The sequence below is a fragment of the Eschscholzia californica genome, unplaced genomic scaffold (genome assembly GCF_041429995.1).
Source record: "Eschscholzia californica isolate CP2 unplaced genomic scaffold, dmEscCali1.0.p SCAF_4, whole genome shotgun sequence".
In the NCBI taxonomy this organism is placed as follows: Eukaryota; Viridiplantae; Streptophyta; class Magnoliopsida; order Ranunculales; family Papaveraceae; genus Eschscholzia; species Eschscholzia californica.
Window position 1 is genome coordinate 31,222,992 of NW_028238461.1, and position 16,860 is coordinate 31,239,851.

At 36.5% G+C, this 16,860-nt stretch overlaps 1 protein-coding gene across 2 annotated transcripts; it reads right to left on the minus strand.

Moving 5' to 3' along the window:
* Nucleotides 1-4,177: 4,177 nt before the first annotated feature.
* LOC147544130 (double-stranded DNA-binding family protein) lies at nt 4,178-15,353 on the minus strand. Of its 2 annotated transcripts, none has more exons than XM_086634119.1 (7): nt 15,034-15,353; nt 14,236-14,301; nt 14,102-14,151; nt 13,922-13,986; nt 4,976-5,067; nt 4,700-4,771; nt 4,178-4,416 (listed from the first exon to the last, which is right to left on the minus strand). In XM_086634119.1, the coding sequence occupies exons 1-7, from the start codon at nt 15,034-15,036 to the stop codon at nt 4,378-4,380; spliced, it is 387 nt and encodes a 128-aa protein (XP_086490245.1). In that variant the 5' UTR covers nt 15,037-15,353; the 3' UTR covers nt 4,178-4,377. The 2 variants fall into 2 exon arrangements, with proteins under 2 accessions (XP_086490245.1, XP_086490244.1); XM_086634118.1 differs by having other exon boundaries at nt 14,224-14,301; nt 15,034-15,318.
* Nucleotides 15,354-16,860: the final 1,507 nt, after the last annotated feature.

The following is a 16,860-nucleotide window of genomic DNA, read 5'->3' on the forward strand; positions in this document are numbered from 1 at the left end:
AAACTCTTTTACTTTTTTAAAGTAAAAGAACTTCTACTACAAGCAAAAGTACTTCTACTTTTGATTGCCAAACGACACCTTAACACTAGTTTTCCAGGATCACATGCATGGACTACTAATGAACTAAATATGAAAAGAAGAATACCTTATTCGCTTTTCTACGAATTCAATTCGACGCCTTAACGGAAGATTGAAAGCGTCAAAAGAGTAGCTCCTCTACTTGAGACACCGAGTAAGTTGACTTGAACTCCCTCCCTTTAAGTTAGCTAGGCACTTCATGAAGGTTGGGATAAAGAACTCCTTCTTCTTGACTAGTTAGAAAGAACTTGGAGCTTTTCTCTAAAATCCTCTCTCTTTAGATGTCTGAGAGAGATCATTTTCTCTTGAGAAAATTCCACACCTTTTCTGTTTGTCTAATGGTCATTATATAGACTAACCCTAATTAGGAATCCCATTTTAATTTGGATTTAATCTGGACCACAAAAAAGATAACAACCAGAATCCCATCTGATTGGGAATCCCAGATGTGAAGGGATCTCCAATCTAGGGTTCCCTTAGTGTGGCCGGCCGGAGTAGCCCATTAATAGGCTTAGCCTGGCCGGCCCACTCCCTTAGTATGGCTGGTTAGATCAAGTGATCAACCCTTAGGTGGGTTTGATCTAGCCGGTCCATAGTTGCATTTTAAGCCTTTCCGGGTTTCCCTTTCAAGCCCGATTCTTTCTTTTTATTTGGCACTATCAAACTGGATCACATCCATCTATAACCAAGCTCCCAATAGTCTTATTCTCTCCATTCAAGCTATGACTCTTATGTATAACCCGTTGTAGGTTCCTGTCTATGACTCTTATGAGTTGGCTGGTTTTAACGAGGTGGCAGAGAGAGAAAACATGTTGGAGGAAAGAGAAAAGAAATGGAAGAGAGAGAGTAACTTATAACGGAAGGGGGCCATATGGGTATTTCTCGTAAAGTAGGGGGCCAGGTGAGAAGCTGGTCACAAAGTTGGGGGCCATTAGGGAAATAACCCTATAAATTTTGATGGACAAATATGCCACTTGTACTTCTTTTAATTTGTAAACCAATGCAGAATTTTGTTTTTCCAAGATCTTTCATCTCAAATTCTTTCTTCAAATATTCTGCAGCTTTTGAGACATCTGCAACCGTCCCAATTAGATTTATATCATCGACGTATATTGCAATGATAGCAAATCCAATATTTGATTTCTTGATGAACACACATGGACAAATGGGATCATTCACATATCCTTCCTTGGTCAAGTATTCCCTGAGGCGATTGTACCACATTCGCCCTGATTGCTTTAAACCATATAAAGCTTTATTCAGTTTTAGTGAATACATGACACGTGATTTTCCTTCGGGTAATTTGATTCCTTCAGGGACTTTCATATAAATATCAGTATCTAAATTGCCATATAGATACGCAGTAACGACGTCTAGTAAATGCATATCAAGTTCTTCTTGAGCTGCTAGACTAATTAAATATCTTAATGTAATTGCATCCATAACAGGAGAATATGTTTCTTCATAATCTATCCTAGGTTTTTGTAGGAAACCTTGTGCCACAAGTCGTGTTTTATAGCGAACGATCTCATTATTTTCATTGTGTTTTCTCACAAAAACCCCTTTGAACCCAACTGGATTTACATCCTTAGGTGTTAGGACCACGGGTCCAAAAACACTACGCTTATTGAGGGAATCTAGTTCTGCCTGAATTGCGTCTTTCCATTTCGACCAGTCAGGTCTTTTTCAACATTCCTCAATAGAGCGTGGTTCATAATCATCAATCTCTTTCAAAATTGAGGTTGCCATTGCAAAAGAGAATACCTGATCTATAATCGTTTAATTTTGGTTCCACACTTTTTTTGAACATTCATAATTTATAGAGATTTCTTCATTGTTCGGTATCTCTGCCTCATCAAGGGCTTCACCCTCTTCAAGGGGTATTTGTTCAGAAAGTGTGGTTGTATCATTAATAGCCTCTTCTTGAGAACTATTATTTTGTGACTGGTTCTTCCTCTTTCTAGGGATAATATCTTTAGTACCAATTGGTCGTCCACGCTTCTGACGTATTTTAGACGACTCATTTGCCATAGCAGTTTCACCTGGTTCTTTAGGAATATTAATTCGTGCACGAGCATTAGCAGCAGGGATATATGATTATGTTACCCTTGTTGCATCATTAAATGCATCTGGTAGTTTATTTGCAATGCCTTGCAAAAGTATTATCCTTTCTACTTCTAGCTCAGATTGATTTGTATAAGGATCAAGATGAGATAAACTTTGTGTATTCCAACATAATTAATTTGTTTGTTATTCACTGCAGACGAATTTTGTCCCCCTAATGGTGGGAAAATTGTCTCGTCAAAATGACAATCTGCAAATCTTGCAGTGAAAGTATCACCTGTCGTAGGTTCTAGATACCTGATAATAGAAGGTGAATCAAAACCAACATATATTCCTAGACGTCACTGAGGTCCGAAACAAGTTGTAAAGGAAAATGTTAGGTTGATGACCCAAAACAAGTTGTAAAGGAGAATGTTGACCATTCGTAGTAGGTCGTAGGCGGATCAAAGCAGCAGCATGTACCACTGCAGATCCCCATGCAGAAACTGACAACTTGGTTTTCATCAACATTGGACGTGCAATTAGTTATATATGTTTTACGAATGATTCTGCTAGACCATTTTGTGTATGAACATAAGCTACAGGATGTTCAACATCAATACCAACTGATATACAGTATGCATCAACAGCCTTGGATAGAAATTCGCCTGCTCCATCAAGGCGTATGGACTTACTCGGAAAATCAGGAAAATGAGCTCGTAATTTAATAATTTGGGCAAACAATCTTGCAAATGCATTATTACGAGTAGACAGAAGATTAACATGAGACCATCTCGCAGAAGCATCTATCAATATCATAAAATATCGAAACGGCCCACATGGTGGGTGAATAGGACCACATATATCTCCTTGGAACCTTTCTAGAAATTTAGGAGATTCGATATGAACTTTTGTGTGAGGTGGTCTTACAATTAATTTCCCCAATGAGCAAGGTGTACAAGCAAAATCCTTATTAGAATCTTTTGATTCTGTAGTGGATGTCCCTGAGAATTTTTTAATTATTCTACTCATCATGTTTTGAAGATAGAGATGGATGTACCTAATGGATTATAAACTGTCTATTATATTTAAAGATAGAGAGGGAAGACTCTTAGATGAGAAACTGTCTTTATATTTAACCACTTAAGATTTCTCTTACATCCTGTAGAAGTAAGATGGGATCCAATTTATAAACATCACTGCATGGGAGATAAGGCTTTAACAAATGCCACGTTTAGAGATGCCACGTCTAAGATAATTGCCTTCATGTCTTCATGAGCAAGTAATTCAATTGCTTACCTAGTCACAATTATCTTAACCAAGGAATGCCCCGTTGAAAACTGTAGCCTAATAAGAAAAGGCCATAAGATAAATTATATCTTTAATGTAGTGATTATATAAGCACCCTCCATACTTTATATGGCCGGCCAATGATGTTATAACACTGGACACGGCATTGAGTCCTTTTTAAGAGAAGGGATAGTGTGGATAATTTCTTCAGCTGAGGGAATAGCAATCAACCGTTCATTCTGGGAATGGGTAATAGGGTTTGAACAAACGAATGATATCTTTTGATTAACACGAATTAGATGATGTAGAATTATCGCTAAAATGATCATATAGATGTTATGAATATCTTCAATATTATAAGTTCAATTATATCTTATCAAAAAAAAAAAAAACAAAAGTTCAATTATTACTGGCATCATGAATGGAAACAATATTATTATTATATTGACTATTGATGGCCAAGGAATGAAAGAATTTTGTATTCATGTCTCCCAATTTATTTATTTTTTTATGAAAGTCATTTCTCCCAATTGAAAATGATAATCTATGGATTTTTCTTTCCGAATGCTCTCTTGTCAATGGTATAATTCTTCTAATTCCTTAATCATGTTATGGTAATACATCTCAATCCTAGATTGACCAAACCGAATCACCTCAACAGTTACCCCTCTACATGAAAACAACATTTCTCTAAAACAAAATGTAAGGTAAACAACATTAGGCAAGCAAGTACGCAACCAATACCAAAATGCATAGAGAAAAGTGCTGTTCCAAATATTACTTGCTTAATACAATCCAGTTAGAAACAATTACAAAGGAATTGCGCTGAGACAGTAACACATCTCAATCTTAGATGGACCAAACCGAATCACCTTAACAGTGAACACATAGCAGTCATTACATAATAAGCTAGTTTTTTTTTTCTCTGCATGTCTAGAATGCCATACATATGAGTCAGAAAGTAAGCTAATCGTCGTCATCTAGCACACTTCGACGCCTCTGAATCTGTATATAATAAAAATCAAACACACTACTAAGAGAATAAACATCTGAACACAGACAGCATCACACCTCACAGTATATTATAACTATAACCCAGTGTGTACTTTGTGAAATGATAAATAAAGTAACTATAGGGGCACTAAATGAAGTAAAAGTAGTATTGATGGACTTAAAAGGCACCTTAGTATGGACTTTAAGGGTCCAACTGTAGCGGTGTATGTGCTCATCCCATCCTCATGTTCTATTTCAATACTACTTCAGGAGTTCATTGAAAAGAAATGCTTACCGTTACTTTTGTTTGCTTTGTTGTCTGAGTGTTAATCTGCTCCAGCAATGATATAAGCTTCTCTTCAGACACCTGCAGAAAAGAGAAACAACTTGAAATGCATAGAAACAAAAATGACTACTTCGCAAACTTCAACTTAGTTACTGGTAAAAGCTATGTCTCAAAAAAATGCTGTTTCCCGAAGCTTTATCGAGCTGGGCTTGTCTTCCTTGTTTTTTCAAATAAACTTGAAGCCTTTACGTGTATAACTCGTAGGTTCAAGTGTTTTAATCTTACCTTCTCAACTATTTGTCCCATTTGAGCAGCTCTCAGAACAACATCCTCGACACCTCTTGCCTTCTCAGGCTTTACTAAAGCAATACGAGCAACTGTTCATACAAGTACAGAGATTTGAGAAGAAAATTTCTAATCAAGAAGGATGGAAGAATAAATACAAAACAAACTTCTTCCAAAAATAGGTAAAAGTTCCACAACTGAAAAATAAAGAATCGCTCGGTTGTCAACTTTCACAATTGACATATTTAACATCTTAGTTCACTTCACAAGAAACAAGTTTGTTTTTCAAATGTGACTTATGTATAAGATTAGGGATAGGAAAGCAAATATGAAAGAACTATTACAAACAAGGTTTCATTGGTTTGAAGACAGGTAAACAATAAATGGGATCTATGTAGCATAAGAGTATACCTTAAGGCCTGGTCCACTATGAAAATCTTCATGATCTAACAACACTTAAAAGCAGACGTATCCCTGATTCTCTATCAGAAGAATCCTAGTCCTGAGTAACAGACAACCTAAACAGAGAACACTTTATCCTACCTTGGCTGCCTACAGTGAACTCTTTATTATCTATGACCACTTCATTACTGACAGTCTGACAGGTAATTTAAAAAAAACCAAAAAGAGGACTCTATGTATAATTCAATCGGGTGCCTATGCTTTAAAAATCGGCACCTAGTGGGGCCTAGGAGCTATTAAGGCGCTAAGAGCCACTAGTGCCATCTGATTATTGAAAAAGTGTCATTCGTTTCTTGACGACGAGTTGACCGTCGATTAGTGAGCCGGCTACCCAAGTTAGGCTAGTCGGTAGTCGCTGATTAACTTGGGGCACCTATAATATATTTGTTTTAGGGAAAACCAAACAAATATAAAATTTAGGATTACTATCTCCCATTAGAACCAGCCAAAATCTCCCATTGTTAAGTCTTCTTTTCTTCTCCTTCTGCACCATCCTTTCATTCATCATTATCTTCATCGTTGTTTTCTTCTTCATCATCACCTTCTCGTTTTTTTTGTATAAACCTTTTCAGCGCGAAGTTAGAAAATTGGTTTTGAACTTCCTGATTTTAGAAAACTGTCTTTGAAAGAGCAGAGATCTAAGAAGGATAAGGGTAAAGAATCAGCTTTCATCCTAAATCCATTCATCATCGAAGATAAGACATACTTTCTGAACTTTTTTTTTCCTTCTGTACTTTTTTAGTGTATCTTCTAAATCAAGAAATCAGTCAGTTGTTTAATTTCAGATCTCTTTCTACATAAATGGAAGCACCTGTGTTTGATAAATCACTTATATATAAATATGTTGTAAATATTGAGTGGCTCCCCATAGCATGATGTGGAAGTCAATTTCGAGAATTTCGACATCAAGTTCAAGAGGTGTGTAGCATAGCATGAGGTGCCTATAAAACAAAACATCACACTGAGGGTGAGCGACGGGCAATTTTTTCGGTTTTGGCTCGAGTCGAAGCGTAACCGTAAGTGGTGGTTTGACTTAATTGAAGGCCGAAACTGAGACGATCATTCGGCCAGCCGACATGGTTACGCCCGTTTTGGTTCGGCTCCATTGAGTTCGGTTAATCGATTTAACCGAGCATAATTTGGAAAAATTGTTAAAGTAATGTTATTCATTTCATTGCATAAGGATTAAATTTCTTACTCTTGATTAGAGTTTTTTCTTTCCTTTTCAGTTTAACGCTTTTTCACTTTATTAAATTATTATTAGCTTAAGATACGAGGATAATTCGGAAGTTAGTAGTATTTCTTACTCTCTAGCCCCTATGTGTAATATTTTAATATGATTCCCTTAGGGTTCGGGCTTGGGCGGTTCCTAAAAACTCAAGCGAAAGCCAACCCAAACCAGTTTGGGTTGCTCGGTTTTCCGGCCAAACCGAGTCGAACAATGATCGGTTCAGCCTAAAAACCGATCGTCCAGTAAGCCTTGGCTTGGTTTGACCGATTGATTCGGTTTTTTCTCACCCCTAAATCCAGACCTGAATTCACTCCAACTCCCACATACAATAAGCTGATGAAGACACACCTCAAACAGTGCAAAAATTTAGAAATCTGGTAGGTATTTGTTCTCTTCTTCTCACTCTCATGTACACGCAATACGTAGACGGAATTTAAAACTCGAGAAAACCATCAAAAGCTCACAGGTAGCTCGTGATTTCAGTTTTAATGTGTCGAATCTAACAAGAATTGATTTTACAGTCCTCGACTCAACGAGAAATGACTATATTACTTCGATATAATGTCATTGAAGGATAAGTTTTTCTTGAAGTTAGCAATGGAATCTAAACCCATTTCAAAGATATATTGATAGAGATGATGAGTCCAAAGTACTTGACCAAGACCTTTATGAGAAATTTTATTCATTTAACTTGCTGGGGTCGAGTTTTCCCAAGCCCGGGAGAATTGATAGAGCTGAATGGCGGCAACTGTTTAAGGCATATGGGATACGTCCAAAGAAAGAGTCCAATGCCCAAATTCTGATTTGGCATGTCTTACATGAATGGCCCACTTAACCTTGAATAATGTGGGCCTTGATCCACACGTCTTTGTGGAAATTCTACTACTTTTTAAGTATTTATGGTTAAGTGTCTTTAATGTCTTTTAAGATGTCTTTTTAGTGTCCTAGCAGTTTAAAAGTAAGTAAAGCGTATAGGATGTCAAGGGTTGGTTTTATGCCTACATTGTATTCCCTGCTGTTTGGGGACAGAGAGAGTTTCCCAGCAGCTATTCAAGCTATATACTTGTCTGGTGAAAGACCCCGAAAGTGTAATGCCTAAGGGCTCTAGGAGTGATTCTGAGTTGTTGCTAGTGTGATGCTAGTGGTTATCTACTTCATAGTACTATTATTTTCTTCAATAGTCGTCTTTCTTCTTTCTTTTCCTACATCAGTTTGGTATCAGAGTGAGGTCACGTGATGGTAACTAGATCCGGACTTAGAAGAAGATTAACTGAGAATGAACAAGACGATATTATTTTCGAAATTATAGAATGACTCAACGACATGCAAACCAAACTAGCTGAGATGGAAACTCGAACATAGCCTCTTGCTAAACATTCTAAAGCTACAAAAGGAGATGAGCAAGCCAGAAATAATGAAGAGAAAGCTCAAAAAAATGATTATTTGATTACAGAACCTATGAGTATAATGACTTGTTATTGGACCCGTTACCACATCTCTAACAGTGGAAAAAGGACTAAAGAAATTGTTGATCATCAAAGTGTTTCTATCAAGATGGATTTCCATCAAGGATATCGGATTAAATGGAGGGGACACCCACTTACTGATTAGACATGGATTAGAGATGATGAGTTCAAAGTACTTGACAAAGACCTTTATGAGAAATTTTATGATTTTAACTCGCTGGAGTCGAGCTTTCTCAAGCCCGGGAGAATTGATAGGGATGGTGAGTCAAAAGTACTTGACCAAGACCTTTATGAGAAATTTTATGCATTAAACTCGCCGGAGTCGAGTTTTCTCAAGCCCGGGAGAATTGTTAGAGATGAATGGAAGCAACTGTTTAAGACATATGGATTGAATTGGCCTAAGATCTTCGTGACAACAACCAAAACTGTAGGCTCCAAAACAACGATAATTAGAGTGCCTTTTTGAAGATCTGAGACGTCCAAAGAAAGACTTCAATCCCCAAATTCTGATTTGGCATGTCTTACATGAATGACCCACATAACCTTGAATAATGTGGGCCTCGATCCACACGTCTTTGTGGAAATTCTACTAGTTTTTAAGTATTAATCAGGATGGTTAAGTGTCTTTTATGATATCTTTTTAGTGTCCTAGCAGTTTAGAAGTTTCAAAGACTAGAAGTAAAGCTAGTATGGGATGTCAAGTGTTGGTTTTAAGCCTATATAAGGGTTTTATTCCCTGCTGTTTGGGGACAGAGAGTTTTCCAGCAGCTATTCAAGCTATATATACTTGTGTGATGCAAATACCCCAAAGGTGTGATGCCTAAGGGCTCTAGGAGTGATTCCTAGTTGTTACTAGTGTGATGCTAGTGGTTATCTACTTCATAATACTATTATTTCCTTCATTAGTCATGTTTCTTCTTTCTTGTCCTACATCATATGTTTTTAAGCATTCAAGACTCAAGAGTAAAGGTAACATGTGATATTAATTCATTTATATGTCAAATCAAATACAGCTTAGTGTTTTCAGCTCTTATAATATTTATTTTTTTTTTTGAAGAATTTGAATTAATATAACGAAAAAGAGAGGAGGGACTATACAGAGACAACAAAAAAAAGAAGAAAGAACAAAGGGAGACCCAAGCGACTACATGCTCAAGACGCTATCCCAACTAGACACGAAATCTAAATACGTGTAAGCCCTAGTCCAACCTAGAGACCTACTCCAATGAAACAGAACTCCCAAAACATCTTCCACCTCTACTTTAAACGCCCGAGGGGAGTCCTTAAAAATTCCATCATTCCTAGCCTTCCAAATGCACCAACATATAGCAAAAGGGACAAGGTTCCATAAACCTCTCTTAGACTTCTTCACTGGGATCTTACTCCATTGAGCCAGCATCTGAATCAGACTATTCGGAATACACCAGCTAGTTCCAGCAGACCTAATGAAATAGGACCATAACTTCCCGGCCTCCGGACAATTAATCATCAGATGAGAAACCGACTCCTCTTCCACCCTACATCTCCCACACCTATTGGGTATAGCCCAGCCTCGCTTCTTTAAAAAGTCAATCGTAGGGAGCATACCTAGGGTTGCGGCCCACATCATAAAACTCACCCTTGGTGGGACAATACTCGACCACAAAGAGCTATAGTCATAGTGCTCTGACTGAGGAGCAGGATTATGACTAAGCCTGGAATAGCAATTCCCAACAGATAGGATTTCATCTCCTTTATCCACCTAGACCCTAGCATCCTCCTTACCTATAATGGGCCTGCTCTGACTAATAACCTCCAACAGGTTGGCGAAAATGGGAATCTCCCAATCGTTAAGACTCCTACTCGTCCTCACTTCCCAAACTCCCAAGGTCCAATTGAAGTGGTTATGAACCGAGTCCTTTTGAGATGTCGAGATGTGATAAATGGCTGGAAATCTATCTTTAAGAGAAATCTGAATGCACCAATCATCTTCCCAAAAGCTAATACTCCTTTCGTCCCCTAAGGACCAGTTAGTGATACTCAAAAAGACTTTCCCCCTGGCTGTTATTCCTTTCCACAACCCGCACCCATAGGGAGTTTTAATATTCGAATGCCTCCACCCCCCGCTATTACTACCTTCTCCTCTATAATAGTCCTCCACAAAGAAGACTTCTCCTGAGCAAACCTCCAAAGCCACTTGGATAACAAAGCATCATTCATAGCTTTAAGATTTTTGATACCCAAACCCCCACACTATAGCTCCTGACAAATCAACTCACATGCCACCCAATGGATCCGCTTGGTGTTTTCCTTATCATGCCAAAGGAAATCACACATCTTCCTATCAATTACTTTAAAAACTGATGCCGGCATGCTGAATGAAGATAGATAATAGAGAAGGAGGGCCGACAGGACGGACTTAATTAAAGTCAGCTTACCTCCTCTCGAAAGAGTTTTAGCTTTCCACGAAGATAACCTTTTATTAACCCTTTCAATCACTGGGTCCGAAGCGGCCTTGGACTTGAACGACTGTCCAAGGGGGAGTCCAAGGTAACTAGAAGGAAGAGATCCCACCACACAACCCAAAGCCTTAACTTGAGCTCTCAAAGGGGAGTCAGGTAAGGCCGACATAAGAACCAGACTTAGAATAGTTGACTTTCAATCCCGACGCAATTTCGAACCAAATCAATATATCCTTCAGCCTAGCGACCTGAAGTTTGGTTTTAATTACTTTCTCTTATTTATTCCTCGCATTCTCTTTAACTAATTACTTCTGTAATAACGATATATTTCTTGGTGTTAGATGTAGAAAATAAATCTAGAGGCTCAGAATCTTAGTAATAAAATATATGAGGAAAATACTTTACAACTTGTAGTTGCACTAATATGATATTGTGGGGTGACAGCCCACTTATGTAGAGACACAAAATTGTGTGGCAACTCGGAAATTATTCACGCTTGATAGTGTGATTGCACAGAGATGGTGGTAACAGTTCTAGGAGAGGTGGTCAAGGCTACAACTGAGGTCAGCGAAGGAACCAAATAACTCAAGTAACAAAAGTAACAAGAACTCCAGAAGAGAATATTACTGATAGATCCATAGTCTCTAAAAAAATACCTTTTGGAGAGGATAACCTTGAAGACGGCAAAAGCCTTGTAGAAGGTGAAACCCTCTAAAGGCCAAGGAACCTAACATTATGTATGCATGAGATTGTTGTGGGATAGACTCTATGTTGTCAAAGGCGCGCATAATCGACGCCTTGGGGAGCAACGCGCAAGGTTGAAGAAGTGGTCGCCTCGCCTGGAAATCCATGAGGCGATTTGGGGCGATGGTATAAGAGAGAAGAAGAATTGTTGAAGAAGATGAAGATTTAGGGTTTTCGTGGTCCAACTTCGTTTTTTTAGAGAGAGAAAGGTGTAACAACTGTAAAAGGAGTTGTGGGCCCACCTTGACCAAGTTTAAAATAACTATTTAATAGTGTAGGTAGGAGGGATTGCCTTCTTTTTCTTATTAAATTTAAGTGGGAAGATAGAACACCCTTTTAGAAAGGGAGTACTTCTGCAACGATCTTATAGTTGTTTTATTTTGTGACCTAATGTACAAACATGGACACAATATGGGAAGGGACTACATTACCTTCAAGCATTTGCAAAAACGGTTGCAAGTCAGACATGTAGTGCTTCACCATGTGAGCACAATTGGAGTGCATTTGACCATGTAAGTTGCAATTGGAGTGCATTTTGAGCGCAAAGGATTTTAAGAGACTACCTTACCTTCTTTAATACTTGTGTCTTTTATTTTTTTTAAGGAGCATTCAAAGAAGAAGAATTGCTTGATCCAAAGTAAATTGAATGATGTCGTCTACATACAATACAGTAGGAAGTTGCAAGTTCGAAATATAGCTAGAAACAATGTGTGTGGACCAACAAGAGATGATTCAATTGATCCAATTGTTTTGAGGGAGATAGACGAAAATGCTGAATGGATTATTCCAACTGATGAAGAACTACAGGATTTCATCAATAGGGGTGATGATCTTAGATGGGAAGATGTTCCGGAGGAGCAAGGAGTTACTATTATTGAGCGGCGAAGAACGAGAAGTCAAATGGCTTGTAGTTCTTCGACTAGTCCTACATCACACCCTCCGATGGAACTTGTTGACGAAGATAGCGATGTTGACATTGAAGTGGATGGGTCGCAATTTGAAACTTTAGATTGAGTTATTTAGAGTCGTTGTCTTTTCCTTTCATTTTCATTCGGCATTATGATGAATTTTGAATATGGATTGTATGACTATGAACTACTTTTGCTTGGGTTATTTGACATTGAATTGTAACTATCATATTACTATTTTGCTTTAAATTACACATTTACATTGTAAAAGACTCCTTATATGTATATATAATATTATAATATATGTAATTATATATATATATTTATATTTTAAGTTTAACCAATTAAATCCGACTGGTCCCGTTGTCATCCCGCCTGGTAGCTAGGCCCGGGTTGGCCGACGAGTTCCGATTTCCGACTTTTCGAGCACAGCTTCAATAATGATACTAAATTAGGAATCTTAAGTATTGATATGGTTAGGTTTATTAATTAAGTTTGTCGTTATTAATTCAATTAAAGCATATAAAAAAAAGATAAACTAATAGACCAATATACAACAAATATATGTAATTAATCTAAAAAAGTAACACGGGGCTTACCAAGTCCTAATCACTAGTCCAAGCAACAGATAAGCTCACAATTCAGAGTTTGACAACATACATTATGCACATCAACCTAAGCGAATAATTCAACTTTAAAAAAAAAACATTGACCTAAGCGACATGTTAAGGTCATAACTTGATTGTACAAAACTAAATACAAAATGTGGTACAATACATATTACTCCCTATTACTACGAGCGCCCCCAGGAGTCTTTGAAGGTTCAAGTATCCAAAAAAGCTACTGAAAAAGAGTACGTAATCATTATTTATTTTCCTAAATGATGGAAAAGGATATCTAAACTGAAGACACAGAGTTAAAAAAAGGCAATGCATCCAGGAAGCTTCAAAAAGCAAGGTAGCAAGTAGAACTGAAGGAGTAACTACGCGTCACGACGTCAGTTCCAATTCGGGTGTCTAAGTGGAACTGAAGACACTGAGTTAAAAAAAGGCAATGCATCCAGGAAGCTCCTTCAAAGCATGTCAGAGTAAGTACTAATTAGGAGTTAACGGGTCAGTTCCAATTTGGGTATCTAAGTGGAACTATAAAAAATTAAAGTTTCAGTTTTTAGCAGCCCCCGTTCCGTTTCTAAAATATAAGGATCCAGAACTTGAACCTTTAAAAAAAACAGTTAGGCACTCGTCGGTTATGTTGTACCTGTACTTATCGGTTCTCTTTCACACTTGTTACCTAATCATTTTTACCACTAAGGAAGTTTATACATCGTTTAAAAACCCAATTATTTTACTAGAACCTATTTAACAAGAGATAGATGGTTGAGTTATTAAAATTTACAGTAAATTAATTACTACGTATTACAAGTTGCTACTCAAATTATCATATTTTGGTTATCAATCAATCATCTATTAAAGTCGAGCATTCGGTACAGATCTGGCAACTGTAGGGTACAGTATACCCAATTGGTATCAAAATCTTATCGGTATGAAAATGAGGACCCAAACCGATATGAACAGTTACTATTCGTTTGGTTCCAGGTACACGGGTACCCATTACCACCTGTAGTAGTAATCATGAAATAAGTGTGATTATTTTATCCTAGTTGATATAATATTTCTACATCATATAGAACTTACGCCTTTCCCGTGCTTGAGATGACAAAATCTGACTAAGCATCATTTGCCTACGTTCATCTGCTTCCCTAAACCAAAATGAAAGAACGAGTTAGAAAAGATTAACAAAAGCCACCACAGACTTTGCTAATTCTCTGAAACTGCAAGCTCATAAAGTTTGCAAAAACATGATATAAAACCAACCTTTTGGCATCTTCCTGTGCAGCTTTCTGATCTGGATTTTGTTGATTTCCCTGGCAAAGTGAAATGGTCATAGCAATGGTGTCATGGATGAACAATATCTACTAAAATAGGACCAAACTTACATTAGTACTCACAGTGCCATGTTGTGCCATCAGCTCCTGCATTCTTCTCTGCCTTATAGCTTCTAACTCTGGATCAGCCTAGTGGCAACAACAAGAGAAATATTTAAACAATATTTCCCATAATTCCGATAAATTCTTAATCATGTCAACATAAAGTGTACATTTTACTTACAATGAACCTTAGATTTCTGTCAACTTGTAGAAAATGAAGAAGGGCATTAATTTCTGTTTTGGTATACATTCTGGCTAAATGTTTCGGCTTCCACGCGGACCAAAATGTATACCAAAACTGTAATACCTTGCTTCGTTCTTCACAGGTTGCCAGAAAGTTAGTGTTCATTGCAAGTAAACTGTAAACTTGATGTAAGTTGCTCATTACATAGAGATAGACTTGGATCCTAGTCGAGTCTATACTTATAGAACTGATGAATATTTAAGACTTACCTATATATTTTACAAACAATTACTAATAATTTTACAGTTATAAGATACTAATACTAAATATCCAGAAACTGACTCTACTTATGCTATCTATATATGTTTTCCCTAATCTTCCAAATTCAAATCAAACACGGGACAACAAGTAATTTGAACCTACCCCACCAATTTTCCTATTTATTTCTTTGCTAATATAATAGTTGTTTCATCTTCAAAATAAAGTAAAATCCATTGTCGCTAATTCAAAAGTACCTTAACTCTATTAACAATTGAAGTAATAGATTAGATAATTAGTTATTGCCCAGAAATTTGAAGGAAAAAATCAACCATTAGGTACTAATACACTTGGAGAACAATAAGAAAGAAACAAACCATATCAAATTAGTTTGCGGTGATGGAAAGCTGAGCTGATGGTTGCTAATCTCACTCGCTCTCTTTCTCTCTCTATCGTCTCGACCTTAGCTTTCCCTTTCGTCGGGTGAAACTGAAATAGATGAAAACCCTAGGTCTTCTTTCAATTTAGATAGGGGCCCGAAAAGAACTTGTACGGCAGTTGAATGGTTGAATCGCAGGTACATACACCAAAATTGTTTTTCTTTCTGTTTTTCTAAGAAATTGACTAGGATGGACTTTATAATTAGAGTCCCTGGGTACATGAGTATATAGACCAAAATAATGTTGATAATAGATATGCTTCCTAAAATATGGACATTTAGTCCTTTTACATTAAGGGCATAAATAACTCATACTTTATCAATTAATACCTTCCATGTCCCTCATCTACAAATCTCGGGTTTTTTTAGATTTTCGATTGAATCCGGAAAGTTTCCCAAACGAGGGAGCATGATTTGGGGATTTTTAGGTGGTAAATAAACGCAACCTAAACAGAGAATTTTCTCTCTCTACTAACACCGTTTGGGAATCAAAAAATTTCCGGTTTGCTTGAAGACAAACCCTAACCAGATCGTAACAACTGAAAAAGTAGCATCCTTTCTTCATCTCAACTGTTCTTTGTCATTGTTATCAGGTGAAAAGATAAGCTTGTTCATTAACACCATTTCGTTTTCAAATCTGTTAAAAAACGAACCGTCATTTTCACTAGATGAAATCTTTATAAATCTGTTGTTGCATGTTGATTCCACTCTGTATTGAAGAATATTTCATCAATTTGGTAAAATTTTCTGTAAAAATAGAATGATTTTTATTCAGTTTGTTTTCTGTTTAGAGGGTTTAGGATTTATTTGGTACATCGATTTTGTGATTTTATGCATAAAGAATGAGTTTTGATTGATGAATAATAGTTCTATGGTTTTGTAGATCGATAATCTCATCTTTATAAAAAAAAATTTTATCTCAAAACCCTAATTGTTATTTTGAAACTAATACTTATGTTTGACATTTAGATCCATTTGTGTAAAAGAATACGCATAATTTCTTGAAAATGAATCCATTTTTTGGGGGTTTAGGGTTTAATAGAATCCATGGTTTTTGTAAGATGTTACTAAAAGTATTAGTTATTTTTTACCAATACATAACATTTAATTAGAATTTTATGATATATTTTTGTGCAGTAAAAGCTGGAAGATGGAACCTAAAAGTAAATCGGCACCGAAAGTGTCTAATGAAATAACAACACAAAGAAGGAGTCCATTGAAAAGAAAAGTTGTTGTTGAAGAAGTAGTTGGAAAGAAGAAAACTAAAAGTAAAGAAACATCAATATCTGAGGTAATGTGTTTGGAAATTGTTATAATTTATTGATACTGTATACAGAAAGTGATAAAGTATGACTCAATTACATATCACTGTACATTATTTTTTTATAGATTTGCATTTCTGATATATATAGTAAATAATTTATATATGTTATATTATGCATTTTGTTTAATATTAATTAAATAATGTATTGTAAATTATGCATACTTTACCTAGTTTGTGGTTGAATGTACAATGATGATTCTTAATTTATTGTACAGGTTGGTGTGAGTTCTAAAACTTCAAAATTGAAGGATAAAGGAAGTGGGAGTAAAATGGTTAATATTGTAAGGGAACAAAAGCTAATTCCTGATCAAAAGTCATCTGCTTAATTCAGATACACCCTTAGTAAACCAATAGAGTTGATAAATAGCATCCGTAGCTATATGACTAAAGAAATGAAGGAAGAGATAAGTAAAACTCCTTTCAGCAAACTCTTTGATGCTA